Raw genomic sequence first — 24,139 nt, forward strand, 5'->3', positions numbered from 1 at the left:
GTTCCAAATAGAGAAATTCTCAATGCACATGCTTCGATAGTTCCTAACATGTGCATCGGGAGTTCCTAGACATCTCTCAACGCTATATTGACAGCATTTTCGACGTTTATACAACGTCGATAGATGTTTAGGAACTTCCGACGAACTTCCGACACATTTTTTCGACTTGTGTCCTAATGCATATTTATGTGTCGAAAAGTCTTTTTCCAACACTTTTCATATATCTTCCAGCGATTTTATGCGTCGGGAGAGCCCCCATTTCTTGTAGTGGACGCACAACGAAAACGTCGAGAGAACCCGCTTCTAGTGACGCAGCCACTTACGGTATCAGTATTTCTCTATCAAATTAATCAAAATGTCATTCATCATAATGACTGAAAGGTCCAACCTTTGCGGACGCAATCAATAATGTCGCCATAGACGTCACTGTTAGGGTGGAAACGCCGACACGGGCTTCCATGACATCATTAGAAGTTATAATATTATTTTTAACTAATGACCTTCAATGACGTCGTCATTGTATTGCGTCGTTGTTGCCCCTATTGTCGACTTTGTTGTGATGGCTTCGACAAAACACGTCTCTTACGACGTCCTTTACTCTGACGTGTTTTTCTGCATCATAATAACCCTGGATTCTTGTAGTGACATAAGATTTGAGAAAACATACACTTAGTTATTATTGTTGTACTGGGAGTTAATAACAGAAAGAACAACTACGGAAACACATAAAAGCACAGAGAACATATCAAACTTTGGTAACCCTGTTTGATGACACATGTACATCTAGTGTCTTAGACTCACATGATAAAAGAATATATTGCCCGTCTAGTATTGACAATTACAATGTTAGGACATAGAGTACAGTGCTCCAAACATGAATAACGTGCTAACCATGGAGTACTAACTCACAAACATTAAGAATTGTGTAAAAACAATTGTTGTAACATTAATAGGATCATTCCCCCTTAATCAATGACCACATGTAATGTCCTCATCAAACAATCTTGAATTTCTTGTTAATCTCTTATCTTCAGTATGCAATATCGTAACTCATAGGTTCTTGAATTAGGAGCACACCGAAACTTCCACAAATCTGAATATATCACTGCAAATGCTTTTTCGAGAAAACCCTTTTTCTCTCAACACATAACTTTGTTGCACATTTCCCACACTTTTGTCTTCAACGCCACAACAATATCACACGACCACAAGCTAATCTTTTTTGGTAAAAAACGTCGTAACAAAACAACCGCTAGAGATGTCCGTTAACTTGCAGGGTTGGCGAATCCCCGGATACATTGAACATTGGAGAGGGAGTGTGGAAATTTTTTCTTTTCTGTTGGCAACACGAGGACGGGGTCGCCCCATCCCCGACCCTGCCTGGAACAAAAAAAATAATTATATATATATATATTTACTTATTTAATAATATGTAAAAGAGTAAAAAAAAAACATATTTTATATTCTTATTTTTCTTCTTTTCTCTATTCCATTTCTTTTATTTTTCCCCTAATTTTATTTCTAGTTTGTGGGCTTTTACGTATATGTATAGGTTGTGCATTGACTTGTGATTTGCAAACTTTTCTTAAAAATTTTGAAGATCCATGAAACAAACAATAAAATCATCTAAGTTTGAATACTCCATAATCCAAGCATGCGTTGCAGATGAGGCAAACAAAGGTCTCTTGGAAATTTGGGTCTCCCTGGAAGTTTTCTTGTTCCATAGTTACTTGATGGAACACCTCTTAAAACTATAGCTACCTCGTCACCTTTACTTCTAGTTCTAGTTTCCTTTTGATCTTTTCTAAGATAGGGATGTTCAAGTAACATATCAGCTGTCCATCGTTGTTTAGGGTTTCGATCAAAGCATCTTTTAATAAAATCCTTTCCTTTTCTCAGATAATTCTTCAGGTATTTTCGGTGTTTCCATGTCAGATACAAGTTTTGTCACCAGATATGTGATACTTGAGAAATTCTCCCACATTGGTTCTTCAGAAACCATTTGAATTAAAATGCAACCCAATGACCAAATATCAAGAGCACTGTTGAACACCTTAGAAGTAATAGATTCAGTTGACATATAATATGGTGTTCCTTTTAAATAACTTTGAACAACGACTAGCATCCTTGGCCACTTCATGCTTCTCACCACATCTCCTCGAAATCCCAAAGTCAGCAATCTTCAACTCCATCTTCCCATTATTTTGAGGGAATGCAAGAATGTTAGCTGGCTTCAAATCGGCATGCACAAACCCTTTGCGATGAATACAAGAGAGCCCTTTTAATATCATCTTGAGATACTCCTTCACTTCATCCTCTGATAACTTTTTTCATTGTTGAATCAAATCAGCCAAAGTTCCTCCAGCAGCGTATTCCAACTTGAGATTGTAAAGAAGGTGATCTCCATTTAAAGTCACCTCACTACCTAAACATTGAACAATTTCTGGGCATCCAATAAAATGTTTCAAAATATTCTTTTCCCACGACAATAATGAAGATTTGTTTCGAAGGCGAGCTACTTTAACAGCAAAATAATCGAGAGGATCCATTGTTGATCTTGCTAAGAACACACTAGCACATGAACCTTGGCCTAAAGCCTTCACTGGTTCCCAATTTACCATTGTGAGTGAGAATTTGAAGAAAGAAGTACAAATTTACATCGATTATTCACAAACATTGAAGAGATCAAAAGGGTAATCTTCTCATAAGAAGAGGAAATAATTCCGTTTTCTAAAAGGAAAATAAATGTAGACAATTTTATTTTAATTGAATTATATCTATTATTCCATTTTACTTTAGGAAAATGCGTTTGAAATTTCAACCAGAAAAAATATAATCAAATAACTGATTTATTCTCCATATCTAAAAACCCAAAATATTAGTATTCATAAGTTTATTTTCAGTTAATTTTGATGTTCACTTACTCAAAATTCGAAATTTTAGACTAATAGGCAAATAAAAACTATATGTAAAAAGAATTGTAATAAAACCAATTTTAAATTTTAATTTACACAATATTAACTCACCTCTTATAATAAAATTTGGCCCATGGGATGTCTGTAATGCATTTAAGAGCACAAACATTAGGGGTTCAGTTGGAGAATTGATGTGGTTTTAAAAAAAAGTACAGAGATACTTGAGCGGTAATTTTTTTGTCTTGTGAAACCCGGGCCTAAATTAAAATTAAGAAGTGAAAGTTTTAATTAAGTGTTAGACTAGGTGTTTTGTGTGGTTTTCGCAGAAAAATTAATGTTTCGCAGAGAAGGAATTTGTGAGGAAAGGTTGGAGAGTTCTTGGAGTTCAAGTGTAATCATCAGGTTAAGGTTGTTTGCAAGAAAGGTTGGACGATTAAGGTTCTTCATGGATTGAAATTTGGCAAGAAGAAAGTAAAGAAAATTTGGAGTTTTCTAAATGTGTTTAATGGGCCACATGTGGAATTTAAGTTAAGAATGATTAATGACACATTTTAAGCTTACACGTGCTCCACTAGGAGCTGGCAAACAAGATCTCTATAAATAAAAGATTTCAGTCATTTGTTTTGGAAAGAAAAATCAAAGTGTTGGAGTGCTGCTGGTTCAGCTACGCGAAGAGGCTCACGAGAAGGAGAAGAGAAGCTTTTTAGTAAAGTTCATGAGTGTTTTTCTCTCCAATGAATTTATTTTAAAATCTTTATTATGATTTATCTTTACTCATTTGAAAGAATAATTCAAATGAGAAGTGTTTTAAAAGAGATTTCTGTAAAAAATTTATATGTTTTCAAGCATAATTTATGGTGTTTAAAGCTTGATTTGATTACTGTGAATTCAATACTATAAAATGGTTTCCAAACTATTAGTTGTTTTTTTTGAGATGATGCTAACTTTTATGTGCACATAAAAAGTAAATGCTACTATGAGTGAACAGTACTATGTGTGATGAAACCGGCTTATCTGTTAAAAAGAGTGTATAAAGCTTAGCAACCTGTGTAAAAACAATTGTCGTAACATTAATAGGATCATTCCCCCTTAATTAATGACCACATGCAATTTCCTCATCAAACAATCTTGAATTGCTTGTTAATCTCTTATCTTCAATATGTAGTATCGTAACCCATAGGTTATTGAATTAGGAGCACACCGAAACTTCCACAAATTTGAATATATCACTGCAAATGCTTTTTCGAGAAAACCCTTTTTCTCTCAACACATAACTTTGTTGCACATTTCACACACTTCTGTCTTCAACGGCACAACAATATCACACGATTGATAAAAGAAGAACAAAATAACACCTACTATTAAAATATCCATTAATAAATTAAAACATAAGTGAATGCATTGAACTAAAACAACCTAACCACTAATCCTAAAATTCTATCCTCACTAAACAAATTAAAATTAAACTCATAATAAGATTTTTAACATTTGAGAGAAGAAACGGAAAGAGGAAACATAAAGGTAGTAGAATATTCAAATGAAATAGTTTCACCAAAGACAATTGGTGATCCATTCTTGACAAGACAATCATCAACAGCAAGTCTCTTGAAGATGCGGGGATTTATCAAGGCAGAAGAAGAAAAGGATCCACATTTGAGATGGAGATCATATATAATGCAATTGTCCAAACATTGGTTTGTTATCTGCACTCTATATGTTGGGATTCCGTTGAACATTCTTTTCCCTTGTGCTTGGTTGATTGCTATCGAATTTGTTTGGCATGTTCCACCTAATTCATATAATTTCCAAACATATAAAAAGGTTTAATTATTCTTCTTACTACTTCAAATAGTGTTTTTTAAGTTGGTTAATAGGATGTAAAAAGAAAAAAGAAAGAAAAAGGTGATGTAGAAGAATGTTTACCTTGGGTAGAAACGAAGGAAGAAAGTAAAAGGAGATGGAACAAAAGAGCAGAAGCTCCAAAGAAAGAAGAAGTTGCAATAACACCCATCGCTATCTTCGCTTAACTACACTTTTACCTGTTTACCACACACACACACACACACACATATATATACACAAAAAGAGAAGAAAAGAGAAGAGGTAGGCTTAGGCATTATACGATCTTTTCCATATCTACGCACCCACGAATATAGTCATTAATTTCATATTTCCAAAACTTATATTTTCTATTTACGTACCCACTCCCACCGCTATTACTCATTATACTCATTTTTCCATGACTTAACTTACAAACATTTCTCGTCTCAATTTTTTATATCTTTTCAACTCTCTTTATTCTTCTTTTATTTTCTTTATATAAAATATATCATTTTAATTTATACTACCTACACTAATAAAATCTAAATCGTAATTCATTCTAAAATACACAAAAAAACAAAGTTAATACTAATTAAAGTTTAAGAATTTAATTCTTCTAAACTAATTTTAAAATATTTAGATTAAAATAAGGGGTTCAAGAGGTGGTTTTTGTAACGTTTTTCTTCTTATCATTCATCGACAATTTGTCTGTCTGATAATGTTTTCATTTTCTGTTTCTTGTACATTAATTATTCTTTTAGAACAAAAAACAACATAATTATGTTTGACAATTATTTCTATTTTCTGTTTCTTGAAAAAAATCAAAATTTGTTTAATAATTATTTCTTGTTTCTTATTTCTCGTTTATTTTTCTAAATTTTTTGCTTATTTTTTTAGTTTAAATACAATTTAACTAGGTAAAAAGCATTAACATTATCAAATACACACAAGTTATGTTGCCAAATTAATAACTATTATATAATCGTTTTTATTAATCATAGGTTGTTAAATTTTGTTTTAAAATACTATTTCTCATTCAATTCAATTGTATTAAACGATATTGAACTCAATCGTAAAAGTCGTGATTGCAAAATACTAAAGATGACCTAAATGAATAATTTAGTCAAAAAGATTTATATAATGTAAAATTTTAAGTAATTTTGAAAGGATTAAAAATAATAAATTTAAATTTAAAATATGGATATTTTCAAAAATAGTAAAATAAATTAAAACATTCACAAACTATAGCAAAATATGGATATTTTCAACTTATTTCCCATATTTTATTTTATGTATGAGATCAATAACATTATTTTCTTTTAAGAATATATTTATTTCTTTCTATATAGATAATTTTTTTAAAAAATGGTCAAAAATAAAATATTTACCATTTATATGTTTTTTTTAGTGATTTTATTTTGGAAAGGGTAAATAATTTGTCCGTTTTTTCTATTTTTAAAAATATCTCTATTTTTTATATATATTAATTTTTTTTTGGGAATTTTATGAATAATTAAGAATCTCTATTTTTTTCTATTTTGGTAAATAGTTTTCAAAAGGGTGTATTTTTTGTAAATACTTTTAAAAATAACAATATTTTAGTTATTAATCCCATTTGATTATCGTTCAAAAGATACGCTTGATTAAGGAATTTTTATACGAAAAATCCCCTTTCAACCGTATATTTCACAAAGGACTTTAATTTGATTTATTTATATTAATTAAATACTTTTGAAGTTATATTAATGAAATTCCAAATTGACTTTATTTTAAAATATTCTTCAATTAACATTCTTATTTTTCCTTAATTACAGAAAAATATATTGTTTTTTTCCAAACCATCTTATTTGTGATTTTTATTTTATTTTAAATTTGAAATGTCCAAAAGTTAATTAAGGAAGATGATTATTTTGTTCCCATGTTGCATTTCTTCGTTCTCAATATTGGTTTTGACATTCAATCCATAATTATTGTTTTTATATGTTCTTTCAATTTCTTCCCGTTTTGATTTTTCTTGTATTATAAAGTGCTCCATATCCATATGTATGTATTCAAAATTCACCCTTTCATTTTGTTTATTTCAAATGCATTTAGAAGTACAAATTTTAAATTATATTATATATACTTTATATTTTAAGTTTAGTATATAGTTTATATTAAGATATCACATATTTTGTCACATATACACCTATATATTTAGTTCATGCCATAAGATATATATCAAAATTTGGAAATTATAAAATAAATGTTGATTAAATAAATATATTTATTTAAATATCTTCTGAAAAAAATAAATAAATAAATGGTTAAGAAATTATAAAAAATAAAACATGTTGATTAAATTTTGTTTGAAGATATCATTATTACAGAATACTCATCCAACTAATATACTAAAACTAACTAGGGACATTTCAAACTAAATGAAGTTGAATAATGTAATTCTAAAACAATATGTCAAATAAACAATATTATATACCAAAATACCACAATTAGGGGCACATTTGGTAAAATTCTCGTTCTCCATTTTTTGTTTCCTATTTCTTGGTTTTTTTTTCTTTTTTAGAACGAGAAATAGGAATTTATTTCTTTGTTTTTTTGAAAAAAGAAACAAAAACAAAAAATGTGTTTGATAAATGTTCTTTTGTTTCCTGATTTTCTTCAAGATTTATTTTTTATTTTATTCACAACTAATTCAATTAAACATTAAACAAAAATATATGTCCTCCATGAAACATAAAAAAAATAAAATTATCAAAAGTTTATTCATTTAACACAATGAAGTCCGAGTGCACAAATAAAAATAATAACATAAACATAAAGTTGTATTATCCTTCAAATCTTGTCTAAATTTGATTCTCAATATTATCTCTCACTCAGGTCATTTCTCTTAGATGATGTCGACTCGCATCTAATTCAATTATATTACTCTGCTAATTGGTTGACAAATTTTGTGTATCTTCAAAGATCATTGATTCATTGCTAAAGTCATTGAATAGTTCATCTTGACGATCATTCAATCTAATATAATTGTGAATTGTGCAACATGTTGTCGGTATATATTTTTGTGTCTTAATCGGATATGCGGGCATTTGCTTAAGAATAGGAAATCGAGCCTTCAGTACACCAAAACAACGTTCAATGACATTTGATAGTGAAGAATGTCGATAGTTAAACACTTTTTCTTTATCTCGAGGGCGATGTCTTCTTTCTCTAAAATCTCATAAATGATATCTTTGACCACAAAATTGTGCTAAAAGTCCTAGCATATTTGAATATCATGAATCGACAAGATATAGTATTGATTTGCATATAATAAAGCAAATAAAAAAATTATTATTAAGTCATCCATTTCATTTAAACTTCTAAAAACACATAATTCCTCTCTTAGGCATAGAAAATTTATTCTCGTGATTCTTGATATATTCAAGAAGTATGCAAGATTCATTGGTCCATCCTTTCCAACCAAACACGACATACATGAATAACATATCAAATAATACACGAGCTTTAGAACTACACTAGAATAATGTTGAGTGTGCAATAGCGTTAGAATTAAAGTTCAAAACTACGAGTTACTTTATAATACTTTAAACTATTGTCACTACGAAAAAGTATATTTATATGAATTGATATGATTATTGAATGAATTTGCAAAATGACGTTTATGAGAAGGTATTGTGAAAAGGATTTATAAAACCTCATTAAGTTTTTTAAACTTATTATTTAAAATTTATCTTCCAGCACTTAGGCGTTGAAACCAAAGAAGAGAGGAAGTTTGGACTTGCTAGGCGAGGAGCAGCCAGACGTTTTAAGTTTAAGTGTTGTTGTTTATCGCCAAAGTTTGTTTGTTAAATTAAGTGTTTTGAGGATTAAGTTAAATTAAAGAAAGTTAAAACATGCATCTTTAACATTTAACCGCATCAATAATGCTTAAGTCGCACTGCGTCTCGCGAGACAAACAAGCAAGACTTAACATTAGAATGCATCATTTTAAGAGATATATTCACCCTCAAATATGTGCATGTGCCACCACATTTCATTTCTATAAATAAACTTTTAAAAGTTAAAAGTTACAGGTGAATTTGACACCGTGGTTGGGGCACTACCGTTGAATTTTTTTTCCCTTTTTCTTTTGAAAATATTTCAACCTATCACTTCCCAATAAAAAAAGTATTATCATTAGTACAATATTAAATAATTGATGAGTTAAATAATAGTATTATTCCAATTGTTCTATTTATAAATCATGGTATATTAATATTTTAAACAACAAACAGGTTTTATTAATTAATCAAAATCTAATTAAAAAGTACTATAATTAGGATATTTTTTAAATATAAAAACTTTTACAAAATATATCAAATCCAATTCTCTACAGTAAATCATTTTTATCCATAAGAATTTAGTTTATAAAGTTAATATTTAAAATGATTGATAGTTTAACATTCAAATTATGTTTTATTTAATTCAACTGTAAGACGTCACTTTATGGTATTACTCATCATATTAAATCATAATATTATAATGAAATTAGATATTAAATTATATTTTATCATAACGATTATTTTATTTAATTCAAATATTTTATTATAATGATTTTTTCAAATATAGTAAAATGAAGAAAAAAAATTACATGAAGTTGAGTTTGAAGAGAGGTGGGAAGATAGAGAAAAAAATGAATGACTTTAGTAACTTTAGAAGAAGATAAAAAGGGAAACTTTTGTTTTGAGCTGCTCTTGAACTTAGGTGGAAGGGACGATCCAAGTTTATTCTAATTGAAGTCACTTACAGAAATTTGGTGATATGGAAATTAGGAAGGCAGATGGATGAAGTTGTACTATCAAATTTTAAAATCCCAAATGAATTTGACAGCAATTTAAATAATAAATTAGATTTAGATTAGTGTTTAATGGAAGATGGAAGAAGAAGATGTATAGGGAAGGAATTTGTAATTCCAATCTGGTGGGTTTTCATATAAAAGAAATAGACATATTTTTGATTAGAACATGAAATGAAACGAATCTAACATCGAAGCCTGAGTAAAAGAATTAAAAATAAGGTGAAGTAGTCATGGCCAATCTTTATCTTACACGTGCACATCCTTCGATCTCCAACATTTTTAATTATTGGAAAGCTTAATAATGGCTGCCTTATCCTTCAAGTTCCCTATCTTTTTATCTTTTCCACCATTTTAGCTACTTCATAATTTTCTTCAACATTTTCTCTATTTCCCATTTCCTTATATCTTTCTTCTAATCAAAGTGATACAACAGAACTACGGGTGGCTGGTCTATGGTGTCCACAGTCTTCCCCTCAGACCTCCGTTTTTTAATGCCCTCTTTTTGCTTGTTGAATTGAAGGGTCTTCTTTAATCGCCTCCTTTCCCCCCTTTCATTTCAATTCATTACATTGAATTTAAGTATTTTATTACTTCAATTCAAACCGTTATCCTCCATTCTGTAACTTTCTGTTTGTTTCTGTCTTCTTTAGGCTATGCTGAGCAAGTTCAACTTAATTCCAATTCTCTTTCAAAACCCCTTCTGGAATTTTAGCGATGTTTTTGTAGTTTTGATGGAGACCCAACATGGGGTTTTCGATATTGAGGTTTGAAGTTCTTTTCTAGTGGGTGGATTATCATTGTTGTTCCAGATGGTGAGTTTCTTAGGTTTCTATTGATGTGTTTTTTTAAGCAAGGATTTTGATGATTGGTGTTCGGTTTGAAAGGATTGGGGATTGTTAATGTATAGCTTCTGGTTTCTTAATTCGTTGGGGGGTTCTTATTTTGTGGATTGGAGAGGTTAGGATATAGAATGGATGAAGCTCAGGGAGGCGGCTTGACTTCACTGCCTCCATTTTTAGTCAAAACGTATGATATGGTTGATGACCCTTCAACCAATTCCATTGTTTCATGGAGTTCTAGTGATAAAAGCTTTGTTGTTTGGAATCCACTGGAGTTCTCATCAGTTTTGTTGCCTAAATTCTTTAAGCATAGCAACTTCTCAAGCTTCATCAGGCAGCTCAATACTTATGTAAGACGATAAATTTTTTATTGACTTCATTTCTGCTATCTGTTTTCATCACTGTAGTTGTGTTTGTATCCATGTTTTTGCTTTCTGAGTATTTTGTTCATTACTGTTAGGGGTTCAGAAAGGTGGATCCTGAACAATGGGAATTTGCCAATGAGGATTTTGTTAGAGGTAAGCCACATCTGATGAAGAACATCCACAGGAGAAAACCAATCCATAGTCATTCTTTACAGAACCTTCACGGTCAAGGAATATCTCCTCTAACTGAAGTGGAAAGGAACAGTTTTAAGGATGACATCGAAAGGCTGAAACTGGATAAAGAACAGCTTCTACTCGAGTTGCAAAAGTACGAACAAGAATATCAAGGAGTTGGATTGCAAATACAAAATTTGAAAGACCGATTTCAACGTGTTCAACAGGAGATGCAATTATTTATCAGTTTGATGGCTCGCCTTTTGCAGAAACCAGGACTTCACTTGGATCTCCTGCCACAATTGGAAACTCCTGAGAGAAAGAGGAGATTACCTAGAGTTTCTTACAACATTAGTGAAGACAGCCTTGAGGACAATCATTTAGGGACAACTCAAACCATTGGTAGAGACGATATGGGTTGTAGTTTTGATCCAATTTTGGAAAAAGAGCAGTTAGAACTTCTTGAGACATCGCTGACCTTTTGGGAAGGAATTATCCATAGTTATGATGAAACAGTTAGTCCACTTGATTCAAGCTCAAACCTGGAGTTGGTTGGATCTGTGAGTCATGCCAGTAGCCCTGCTATATCTTGCAGACTAGTTAGGGAAGAATTTCGGTGTAAATCACCTGGAATCGACATGAATTTGGAGCCCATGGCTACTGTTGCTCCTGACTCTGTAGCTTCAAAAGATCAAGCAGCTGGAGTAAATGCTCCATTACCAACTGGATTCAATGATGTTTTCTGGCAGCAATTCTTGACAGAGAATCCTGGTGCATCTGATCCACAAGAAGTTCAATCAGCCAGAAAAGATTCGGATGTCATAAACGAAGAAAACAGACAGAGTGATCACGGAAAATTTTGGTGGAACACGAGGAGTGTAAATAATGTCGTAGAACAGATAGGGCACCTTAAACCAGCTGAGAAATTTTGATACTAGGTTGACTGTTTTTCTGAATTACAGATTCCCCTTAGCTCACATGTAATATAGTTTATTATGAATGGAACGTTTGAGCTTCCACCCATGTCTTTTTCAGTTGGTCTCGTTGATTTTAATTTCCTCATGATACTTGACTTGTTTAGAGAATTGCTGGCTGTACCTATGAATGAACAATATTTTTTACTGCTTTAGTAATATATCAGGGAATAGACATTAGTAATGGATCAGTGCATAATATGCAAGTCAATAAATCTTAGGAATTTGAATCCTACGGAAATATATTTATATTTTTGTTCCTTATTCAGGTTTGCTGAAATCATCTTTATAGTTTTCTAATGTTTTCTCTTGTTTCCATCGCACCTTTCCGCATGCGTAATTTAGGTGAGGATACAGTTTGCATTAGATCAGAATCTTTGCTGGGTTCAGCATCCCATCTTCCTAAGATTCTATCTTTCCACGTCCTGTTATCCCCCCCAAGTTTCTCATGTCCAGTTTAAAATTTTATTTGTTGGAACTGTTTTTAAGATGTATGTTTCCTTCTCTATGAGCATGAAGTACTGTTGCATCTTGGGTTAGTTTGTAGGTGTAGCTCTTGAGAGAGTGGTAAAGAGTTCTTGCCCTTTCAAGGTTTTAACGTACCTGTTTTCCTTTTTCAATTAAGTGCATCTGAAGCTTCCATTTAGTTCACATACGCTTAAGGTGTCATGAATAAGGAAAGCAATTTAGGGAGAGTGCCTCAGCCAAAACTTCATTCCCATTTGTTCTCTGTCTCCCATAGTCTCTGAATTTTGCTGTTTCATCTTTTGTTATATCATTAAATCATCATGAAAACCTGTAACTTGAAGAGAAAGAGTTTGTATTATTGTTTAATACTTCATTCATTTAGTTCTATTGTTTAACAATGTCTGTATTGTAGAGTGGTATCTCCGTCCTTCTGAGCACCCATGTTTGAAGTAAAATGTTGTTTCGTGAATGTTGTTTTGTTGAGGACTTCCAACAGGCTGCAAAATGTGGGAAGGAAATTGTTTTGGTCCTTGAGGATTTACACAAAGGATTCGAATTCAATTTGTAAGGTCTTTCACTTCATGATTTGCTTGTTTTTAATTGAAGTGTACAAGTGTATCAAAGTCTTATATGATGTTGCATCTTGAATTTATCTGAGGGGTATATGATATGTTCATGGCTTTTAGTATCACTTTCTGATTCTTTCGGAAGGGCGATTTCAAACTACAAGTTCATGAAGATGAAGGACAACCTTACTGCAACTTCCACTCTGAGAAATTGACATAGAATCTCCTAAAAGAAACATCAAGATCTCACCTTGTGATTGCTACTAGTTTTTTATCCAAACACTATGCGACTTTGCAATTTAAGACCATCATATTTTCTAGTGTTGAGATTGGGTTGGTATTGGTTTCTTCAAGGTGTTTGGCTATAGGTTTGTGACCACTTAGGTGTCAAGGAGTCGATTAAGGAGCTCCTCCTCCATCTGCCTTTCCATGAGAAAAGATTGTTTCTTAGGCAAGATGGACGGGATGGAGTTCAAGACTCGAGAAATAGTAAAATCTTTAGGGGAGAGAGGCCATACAATGATGTTTGGCCTTGTTAGGTCCTCTCTTTCTCCATGCCTTCCTATAATTATTTGCTAGTAGCTCTCGTTTTGTAGGATTCTCATTTCTATTGTATGCTCGACTCTCAAGCATTGCTTTATTTATTTATTTTTCTCCATGAAAGCTTGGATTTCAATCTTAAAAAAGTATGTATTCAGAAAGAAGACTAGTAGTTATGGTAATCAAAGCCACAGTGATGTTGGGAAGTTGTGAAGGTTCAATTTACACTGACAATGTTTGAGTTCTCTGAAGTTATTATGTTTCTGCCTATCTATTGACGTTATTAGGAATAGAGAATTGAAAATTGATTATTATATACGACTAATGACTTTCTTATTCACAAGCCACGAACAATCTTTATTTTTTAGAATAAAAATTATTGTTGTTATTGAATAAGTTAGATATCATTCATCTAACAAATCACCTTTAACAAAAAAAAACTCCTAAAATCATAATTTTTTTGAGACCAGCCATGTGCAAATGCTTATAACCAAACCTAGGTCCATGGGAAGAATCAAATTCATATATACCACATTATTTAATTTCAGTTCTCGAAGTTTATTGATGATAGACTACATCGTTTAAAGAAGTTTATTGGTGATAAAGAGTCTATCATAAAGTATATTACCAATAGAAGTATATTGGTACATTTTCTTGTATTTGCAATTGTTTAAAACTAGCTTTAAAAGTGTTGGCCAAACTAACTTTAAAAGTGTTGGCCATTACAGTTATTATAGAATCTACGAAAATTTCACATTCTTCACAAGAACAAAGAGAAGAAAAGGTCAATTCTGCAGATTCATTCTTAATGGGTTTCATCAGCCAAATCTTGGAATTTTATTATGTCATCAAAGATCAGTGATTTCTTTTTTTTTTCTTAAAGCATTGAGAGGAATCACATTCTCTTTGAAACACTTCATTTTTTAAGGGACCATTGTCTTTACTTCGAAGTCTCGTCTCAGATTTAACTAAATCACTTTAGAAAACACATAAAAAAAAAAAGGAACAACTTAGCTGATTCTTTTCTCTTTTTTTTGGTGGGACACATGAAAGTCCTTTTACACAGAATCATTGATCTTCAGAAGTCTAATCAGACGCCATCATTATAGAAACTATAGAAGTTGTTTGGATTAGTAGAGCTTATTGAGGCAACTGCACGAGACGGACTCTTTGATTAAATGGAACCTCTTATTAGAACATGATCGTTTCAACAATGAGGTACAGATTTTTGTGGATATTATCAATGCATACATCCAAAGTAGTTCTATAAAAGACTCTTTTTCAGTCTGCAATACAACCCCATATTGTTTGGCTTGTCATACAAGAAAGACGTTCTATATGGGACGTTTGAATTGAAGAACACCCACCTTAGATCTTATAAATGTGATTTTCATGTAATACTTTCCTTTCAGATTTCAGCTAACGAGGTTGAGAAGTTGGAAAATGTGGAGTACTACTATGCAGAGGACCGGCCATTTAGTTCACCAACTTCTTAACGTCTTAAATTAGGGTAAAAAAATCGACTTCAATTGTAAACATCATCGAAGTTTGTACATTCATCGAGTAACTTTATGTTCACATTTTTTTCTATATTTTATATTTGTTAACAATCTTCCTCTCTTAATATGTTTTTTCAGATTTGTCGAAAAAACTACATATAACTACTTATTCTAAACACAAACTTACAAACTTTAATAGATTTATTAAGTCAAACCATCCAGTTATATTGAATGGATTGGAGTTATATTGAATGGATTGGTGGGTTCAAAGTTTGTTTGAGGTTGAAAACAAAGTGTGAGGCATAATAATAACGAGTCCACCGTAAATAATACAGGTGTCTTGTTCTGATCTCCAATGGTTGATGGAGAAAATGGCCAACTTTGCTTCCACTTCGAGTGCCCTTTTACTTCATCTCATTGCATTTTGTAGTACAAAGAGTGGTGAAAGCCTGTGCCCCCACCACTCTTTATCATTTCTTTAACCACTTTCGTACTGCTTAATGCTTATGACTTGTGAAAATACAATTTTACTTTCAAATGTTAATGTGACTGTTCTGAGTGGGACTTCCCCAAACCCAATTTTTATTACTGGGAAATCGTCCAAATTTAACCCTCAAATGTTTGTCTTTCACTGCAGACCTCGTTTTGGAAAATCGTGGAACTAGCTTTATGTTCGACTCTTGGTTTTTTTAGAAGTTTAACCTCTAGATCCATTTTTTTGGACTTTTTTGGTGGAATTTCGTTAAGGGAAAGACCAAAATCTGTATGTAACTTTTTCAAAATCACGTAATCTTTTGTACGATTTGATTAATCATAAATGCTCGATTCTTTTCCAAATTATGTAATTTTTTGTATAAAAGATCAAATATTAAAAGTATTGTAGAAAATAGTTTGAAGATTGGATTCATCATAGATACTAAAATCAATCAATAAAACACAACTGATTACATAACATTTGAGAAAAATCATAAACACAACTGATATTTTATCAGTTGAAAGTATTTTGTTAAGTCTATGTTTGCATTTGTTTCTTTGAAGAAAGCCTGATTAAAGTAATCCACAACTTTGTTTAGAATTAGCCACATTATTGGCCTCTAACAATTAACTAGAAAAATTATTGAAATCATAATGTTTTACTTCATAGATTTTCAGAGGGATGTTGAAATGAAGCTTAATCCGTTCAACATGGCAATGATGACTGATATGAAAGAAAACAAATCAACACAAAGAGCTGTTTGATAAATTGATGCCATTGGAAGATACCCATGTTCAAACCAAACTTCCAAATATTTGTACTTTTTGGATGGCAATGGAAAGAGGATATCCAATTTTTAGGGTCAAAGTGATGAATTTTGGATCAGAGACTCCATTTTTGCCAATAAATGTTTTCTATCACAGCAAGGATACAATACAAGTATTTAAAATGAGGAGTAGATTACATGATTAATAGCAACCATTGTTTCATAAAATATGGACATGGTTGTGCCATTAATCCTTCCATCTTTCAATTAAAGAATTGGTTAACCTTTGAACAAAATTGGGGAACTCATATTTAGTGTGAAGACGAAGAGAATGGTGAACGGTGTGATTATACGACAGGTACCGAGATAGATATTGGCACAGACACCTCGCTAGCGAAGTTTGTTTCTCTGTTTGAAGCTGAGTTACTTGCATAGGCATAACCAACCCCTAATCCGCCGTAATGCATTGTGACATGCTCACATCTTTGGAACACTCTAGCTAGTGAAGCAGCCTTTCTTCGCGCTCGCTTTGTACCGGTGAATAGGAGTGTTTGGAGCAAGCCAGCCAAAGCCGGAGCCTTGAACACTTGTTCGGTTGTGGCAGCTCCACCACTTCGGCATAACTCGAGCAAAGCTGCTACTGCATTCTCTTTACCTCTCGGCGTACCACATCGCATCATTGCTATCAATCCTGCTACAGCTCTCTCCTGTTTGGCAACTGCTTCGGCCCCAACGGGCTGTCTAACAATCAAAGCCAATGCACCGGCTGCTTCCTCAGCAACACCTTCATTCCCCAATGCTCCTACAAGAGCTGTTACTGCCCCGGCCTCTATCATCTGAACACAATTATCCGTGTGGGTTGAGAGATTAAATAAAGCTGTTACAGCATCCTTCTTTCCTCTTGGGGTACCATCTCTCAACAACCCTGCCAAGGCTTCAACTGCACCACCTTCTTCTGCTATTCTCTTCTTGTAGTCATGAACTGCAGACAGGCTGAATAACGTAGCTGCGGCGTTTTCCCGTGCTTCTGTACTGTGTCCAAATCTTAACACATCGGTTATTGCTCCTAAACACCCTACCTCACTCATTATCAAACTTTTGTTCTTGTCATATATGGAGAGGTTAAGCATAGCAGTTACAGAATTCTCCTGTGCAACTGCGTTTGGGGAAGCCAGCAACTTTTGAAGATGGGGGATGGCACCGGCTTCTGCAATGAAAGCACGGTTCTCTTTCCCTGTTTTGGCTAACAAACGAATCTCACGAGCAGCAATCGTCTTTGCATCTTGTGATCCGATGGATAACTGTTGAATAAGGATCATAGCTGTTGCTCTATTGGCTTCTAGTGCAGCTCGTGTGGGAGAAGCAATTGCATAGCTCTCTGAAGATGCATCCATCCCATCTGGTGGATCATAAGGAACTCCATGTGCAATGCACCACTGCACAATCAAATTCCTTAATGCGCGGTTGGGAGCGAGGCGGGTATGAATAAGCATTTGCCCCGTCTTTGGACAAGTGTTGTGCCCTTCTTCCATCCATCTAGTAATCGAGCTGCGATCGTATGTCTGACCTGTAGAAATGGTCACAGGATCTTTCATCAAATCCAGTGATATTGGGCAGCAGAAGTCCCTCGGAATTGTTAGAAACGTCTCAGCAATCTCCTGAGTAATCAAGTTCTTCTTTAGCTTTTTCTGATTTGATGTGCCTGAATCAACATCATCTTCCTCAAATCCAAAGAGGAAAAACCTACTATATCTAGTAAGAGCAACAAAACCGTTCAACACCGCCACCGTGGGCTCAATATCACCCTCATGATTGACAATCTGCTCCTCCAAGAACTCAATTTCAGCTCTACAACTCTTCGCATTCCAAATCTTCAACTTATCCACAAAAAACTCCCTCATTTCCCTAGGATTGGGAAGCCTCCCGTTCTCAAACTCATCAAGAAAAGAAAGGAAACGAGTCCTCAAAACCTCATCACGTTCATCAACAAACAGTCTAGTCCTTCTCAACTGCTTCTGCAAAAGCTCAACCTGCTCTCTAACATCCGCCCCCAATTCAACTTCCTCAATAGGAAAAACATCAAAAAATGTCAACAACTCCAAATTCAAATCATTGAAATGCCCCGAAATCGAGTGGTTCTGAAGTAACAACCACAACTTACTAGATTCAGAGCAATAATCAAGAAGTATCTTAGACCGATACAACAACAAATAAAGCTCCTTCAAACAGAGTAAAGCGGTGTGAGGCAAATTGGCGTCAGTTTCCTTCAAAAACTCCAAAAAGACTAGACAAACCTCCAATTTTCTTATAAGAGAACGCGAATTCCTACGCTGGAAGAAGAAAGACTTGTCTGAAAATCGAGAAACAAGCTCCGTCGCCACTATCGTCAAGGTTTGAACTAAAGCCACATCGGATAGGTCAACGGGGGCCAAAAAAGCCTCCAAAGACGGCGATCTCCTCCTTCGTAAAGACGAAAAAATCGCAGCGGCAGCCATAAACAATAAAATTAGAGCAAGCCCCAAATATCTAGGGTTCCTGAAAGTCAAGAAAACACAGAAAAAGGAGGAATAGAAGAGAAAAATCCAATAGGGTCTACACCCCTTTATTCCTTAATCAAAGATTTGATCTCTGGCCGGGAGGGGGTTAAACCGGAGTGGGTAAATCGCAACAAAGAACCGAAAACAAAAAAAAAAAAATTGGAAGAATAAAGAGACCCGAGATGAAAATCTGAGTTGAAAAACAGAAGAAGAGTGAATTGGAAAAGGGAGGGTTTTTAAAAGAAGGAAGAAGAGAAGAGGAGAAATGGGGATTCCGCGTTGGGGGAAAAGAAGTGAGAAATTGTGAAGAGTATGTATGAATTAAGAATGGTAGCCACCATGGGCATGGGAGAAACTTGGAAAGGGACGTTCCAAAGGTTTGACGATAAAAAAAAATTGTGTTACCAGAGATTCCTGTCCATTCCCTTTCTTCCTTTGCTTCTCCAACTTTCTTCTAATCTCTATACAATACAATACTTCACCATTTTTTTTCTATTTTCTAAGCCTTCTTTGATGCTGCCAATTAATTTAAAAGAAACACTTAAATCATTTGAAGAGTATCACATAAACAAAAAAAAGTTCTTAAATTCTTATTTGTTAATAGAAAAAAGGAAATGTTTGTAGAAAATGTAGAATTGGAAATTAAGGAAGAGTTGACGAAAGAATTAAAAAAAAAAGGGGGGAAGTGGGGCCGAAGTTAGTGTGGTTGAGCTGGCATTTTGAAAATCCACCATCTCCTCTCATTCTCTTCTTCTCTATTCTTCAAATCTCTCTTTCTTACTTACCATTTTCAGTTGACTTCAATCCCTTTTTAGTCTTTTTCATTTCTATTCTTCCTTTTTCTTTTTTATAAAAACAACACAAACAAAACAATCTGCTTTTCCAATGTCCTCTTTTTTTCACTTTATATACTCTACTCTAACAATCTATGCTTATTTTCTTCCATTTAATTACTAACCATTTCACCCTTGGAGTCTAAATAGTTTTGTTTGGATAGAGGTATGAAAAGAAACGAGAGAAGGAGCTCAAAAATAATCAAACAAATCCTTAATTATTAGTTTCTAATCATGTGTACTGAACCAAATTCTAGTGCTCTTAATATGAGTTTTTTATGAATTTATATGTCATTTTTGTGGTATTTTCAGGTAGGTAGACTTTTGTGGTTAAATTTTATGAATTTAGTGAAAATGCCTATGCTTCTTCAATGCTCTTCAATTCATAAGAAAATCATCTTGAGGGAGAAAGTATGACTTTGAATTAGTGTCCTCCACTCAAGTGAAAATTTTCAAAAATAAAAATATTTATCTTTATAAAAAAATTTATTCTAATCGTTTTTTTTGTATGGAATATAAAATTTATTCAATAATGTTTTTCGTTTTGGTTCTTGTTTTGTTCGAAATTTTATTTTATAGACAACTTCCGGTTAGCTGCTTTCTCAATTACTTTTGTTTTTTTTTTAAATTATAATCAATTGCTCTCGTTTTCCTTTTCTTCAAATTTCGTACTTTACTTAAATGATAAGAAGTCCAAATTTTTTCTTATGTTCATCCAACAGAATTTATGTTTAAATTATATGTTTATATAATAAATATTACTAAAATAGTAATAAAGTACATGATCACACATAGATGGTTATCCTTTATAAATGTACTCTAATATATTCGTAATATATAATAGTTATGTTATGTGATTTAGCCTATATACCTTATATTATTATACAATAATACTTTATACATAATTTCTACAGATTTTGTGTTTAAATTCTATGTTTATATATTAAATATTACTAAAACAGTAGTAGACAACATGACCATACATATATAATTTTTTTTTATAAATGCATTTGATTTCTTTATAAATGTATTTTAATATATCTGTAATCTATATTAGTTCTGTTATGTTATTTAGTATATATATATCTCATATTATATACAATAATACTTTATAGTGATATATAATAAATCAACACATAGTAAGTTTTTGTTACGTATTTAAATGACAATGTAAGTTAAATATACTCATAGTACCTTTTCGTTAAACCCTAGAATGTATCCCAATGCAACAATTTTTTTAACTGTGAATTTCAATAAACCGGAGAATGTATCACATTCAAAACTACATGTTTCTTTGTTTGGCTATTTAATTGAATATCTAACATATACATAATATACATTAGCAACCTCCAAATTTCTACCCACATTCTGTCTAAAAAATTATGTCTTTACCGACCGTCGAAAGTTTTATTCTTCACCATCGAAATATCAATAAACCCTAGAATGTATCACATTCAAAACTACATTTTCATTTGTTTGCTTATTTAATCGAATATCTAAAATATATACCTAACGTTTCATATGTTTTTAATATATACAATACTAACCTCAAAGTTTCTACCTAGATTTTGTCCGAGAAGTTTTGTATTTACCGGTCGTTGAAACTTTTCTTCTTGACCGTCAAAATCTCAATAAACCCTAGAATGATTCACATTCAAAATTACATTTTTGTTTGATTGCATATTAAATCGAATATCTAAAATATACCTAATTAATATACCTAATGTTTCATATATTTTGTATATATACAATCATAAACTCGAAATTTCTACTCAGATTCTATCCGATAAGTTTTGTATTTGTCGGTCATATACTGTCTTCTTCTTCACCTCCGAACTCTCTAAAAGTTCAAAACTATAACCCATGTTGGAAGGAGTAGATGGCCGTTTTCTCTTTCCAAAACCATATCTTATAGTTTTTTCCTTTTAGATATTTGTTATAAATCAATAAAATAATAGAAATGAGTATTAAAGTAATTTGGGTCATACATTTGTGTAATATGGAGGCTTATTTAGGTCATTTGTAAAATTTATTAGAAAATTAGGTTGTTCATGTAATATCATATAATAATTTAGCCAATACGAGATAAAGACTTTTTTATTTTTTTTTTAATTTCACAATAGTTTCAAAGTGAGAGTATACTTTTCTTCATAAACCATACGGTTATTACAGGACTACTTTTCAATATGCCATTTCATAAGCCACAAAATTGAAATGTTAGAAGCATAATTGCTAAATGTTTAAACTTGAATGACACAGATTCTTTCATTTGAATATTACAAAATATATAGTTTGAAATATGCAAAAACAATCCATTTATATATAACGTTTTAATAAATATACAAATTTGAAATATATCATTCTTATCCCTATTTGTATTTAGCCAATAAAAAGAAGATCCTCCCCGCTCTCTCCTCTATTCCCAACCAAATGGAAATTTCTCATCCTACTTTGTATGCATATAAATAAGTATGTCCAGTTTAAAACATGTTAAATACAAATTTAAAAGTGCAAGAAAGAAAGTTTAGGGATAAATTTAATTTTTTTTTTTTTTGGTCTAATTATGGTAAAGAGTAAAGGGTAGTTTAAAGACTAAACTTATAGTTTAATCTTAGATTATAATATAATTAAGCTCATTTACACATTGGTTAGAAAGAAAAATGAAGTGTATTTACTGTTTTAGTTGACTATTAATTTCTTTGCCTCTCAAAACAGTCCAACTATCTCTCTCTCTTCTTAGTATATAAAATTTTATTGACTAATTCAATTTCATTTCCTTGTGTATCATAAATTAGAAGAAACACAAATATTTAGTCAAAAAATAATTTCAAAGTTTCTAGAAAGGTATAAATACACCACAAAATGGGCCATATTTAATATACGCTAAACAATCTTCATTAATCCATTGAATTTAATAAACTACAACTATTTATGTTATTATGGTCAAAGTAAGCTCATCTTAATTAACAAACAAATATGTTATTGATCAACAAGTCTAAAGTTTGTACATTTTTTATCAAGTAATTCCATTTTTCATTTTTTGCAATTTTCTATTTTTTACATTTATCAAGAAATTATACTTTTGGTGCATCTCTATTTCTAATTCATCATTATCAAACAATTTCAGTTTTATCTCTTAATATAATTTTTTTTTATATTTATTGAATAATTTTATCTTAGAATTTTACACGTCAATTTACCGATTTACTAACTCCATGCAATGAGCCGAACGACTTCTAAATCTCTTCACATAGTTTGAACTAAAACTATAAATTATAAAAATAATAATTAAAAAAAGACAAATTTAGTAGTAACATAAATGTCTTTTTCAGAGGGAAATCAAATTAAGAAGCGTAATAAGATGTTTAATTCAAGTAGTTTGGATTGTGAAGTTATTTATTTATCTTTTATTACATTTGAAAAGAAAATATTTAAAGGAAAAAAAAAAGATGAGAGGGAAGCGTGTGGGGTGTGGGGGAGAATATTCAAAACGGAGCGTTGTTTAATTTTTGGGTCCAATTGGAAAAGAGAAATAGCCAACCATAAAGTGGCAGGTGTCGATAGAATGTAAACGTAGCCTGATGCCAAAAATCAATAAGGTTTAGGGCGACAGCTTGCGTACCCATCCCATAATTCCCATCCATTGCTGAAACGCCACGTGGGTGATCAAAGTCAAAGAATATGGTGGGTGACGTAAAAGACATGGGAACCCGTGGTTTTGAGTCTTGACCCGACTTCCCACTTTATTTAATAATATCGCTCTTTCTTTTTACTTTAATTAATGCGTGGCACTCTTTTATTGGATCCTCATTTACCTTAGTATCACCCTGGCGGTGCTGGTTTCATAGCTAATACCTAGCCACTTCCACTCCGTTTTCCTCACCTACTCCCTACTCTCTCTTCATTTCCCAATTTTTAAATTCTCCATCAATATTTCAACTTCTCTACGCTTGTTTTTAGAACAATTATTCGCTTCTTTCCTCCATTCTCTTTTCTTTTTACCATATACTCAAATCCTTCAAAAATATTACTTTTTCTAAACCAACAATCTGACCTTCAAAATCTTAAATACAAAAAAAAAAATTACTAAACATCCCACTAACTTATTATGGGTACTCTTGATAATAGAGCAAGAAAAGTGACCCATTTTTATTCATATACTCACTTTTCAATCATCTATCGATATAACTAAACAAAATTGTTATATTTCTTTTAAAAAAACTATATCAAAGTGAGCTTGAGAAGTTTGATCTTTCGTTTCTCCGATTGTTATACTAAAAACAGTAAGATTTTTTCGAGATGTAATAAAATTATAGATATACGTAAGTCGTCAAATTCACACCATACATGCAAAAATTTAAAATCCCACATGGCATATTGAATATCTTTTTTTTTAAAAAAATAACTAACATATTTAATTTATAATGAACTTTTTATAATAAAATACAAACATTTCAATTTTGTGTCTACGAGTTAGTGGATTTATAAAAACGTGAAATAGGATAAGCATAAGCATCTGCTGGTAAA

The 24,139-nt window shown here is 32.0% G+C and overlaps 2 protein-coding genes across 3 annotated transcripts; one reads left to right on the forward strand and one right to left on the reverse strand.

Moving 5' to 3' along the window:
• Positions 1 to 9,899: 9,899 nt before the first annotated feature.
• On the forward strand, positions 9,900 to 12,119 carry LOC101204390 (heat stress transcription factor A-4c). Of its 2 annotated transcripts, XM_031880216.1 has the most exons (3): positions 9,900 to 10,097; positions 10,227 to 10,765; positions 10,876 to 12,119. In XM_031880216.1, the coding sequence occupies exons 2-3, from the start codon at positions 10,547 to 10,549 to the stop codon at positions 11,884 to 11,886; spliced, it is 1,230 nt and encodes a 409-aa protein (XP_031736076.1). In that variant the 5' UTR covers positions 9,900 to 10,097; positions 10,227 to 10,546; the 3' UTR covers positions 11,887 to 12,119. The 2 variants fall into 2 exon arrangements, with proteins under 2 accessions (XP_031736076.1, XP_011657567.1); XM_011659265.2 differs by having other exon boundaries at positions 9,900 to 10,765.
• Positions 12,120 to 16,221: 4,102 nt separating this feature from the next.
• On the reverse strand, positions 16,222 to 19,296 carry LOC101204151 (U-box domain-containing protein 17). The gene has a single exon (XM_004147340.3). The coding sequence runs from the start codon at positions 18,735 to 18,737 to the stop codon at positions 16,590 to 16,592; it is 2,148 nt and encodes a 715-aa protein (XP_004147388.1). The 5' UTR covers positions 18,738 to 19,296; the 3' UTR covers positions 16,222 to 16,589.
• Positions 19,297 to 24,139: the final 4,843 nt, after the last annotated feature.

The sequence above is a fragment of the Cucumis sativus genome, chromosome 1 (genome assembly GCF_000004075.3).
Source record: "Cucumis sativus cultivar 9930 chromosome 1, Cucumber_9930_V3, whole genome shotgun sequence".
Taxonomy (NCBI): Eukaryota; Viridiplantae; Streptophyta; class Magnoliopsida; order Cucurbitales; family Cucurbitaceae; genus Cucumis; species Cucumis sativus.

What these genes read in the sequence shown, in the direction of transcription:
- LOC101204390 (XM_011659265.2), top strand. Translation starts at nt 10,547, where the DNA reads ATGGATGAAGCTCAGGGAGGCGGCTTGACTTCACTGCCTCCATTTTTA. An exon ending in TCAGGCAGCTCAATACTTAT is followed by an intron (nt 10,766 to 10,875) that starts GTAAGACGATAA and finishes CATTACTGTTAG; the next exon opens with GGGTTCAGAAAGGTGGATCC.
- LOC101204151 (XM_004147340.3), bottom strand. Translation starts at nt 18,737, where the DNA reads ATGGCTGCCGCTGCGATTTTTTCGTCTTTACGAAGGAGGAGATCGCCG.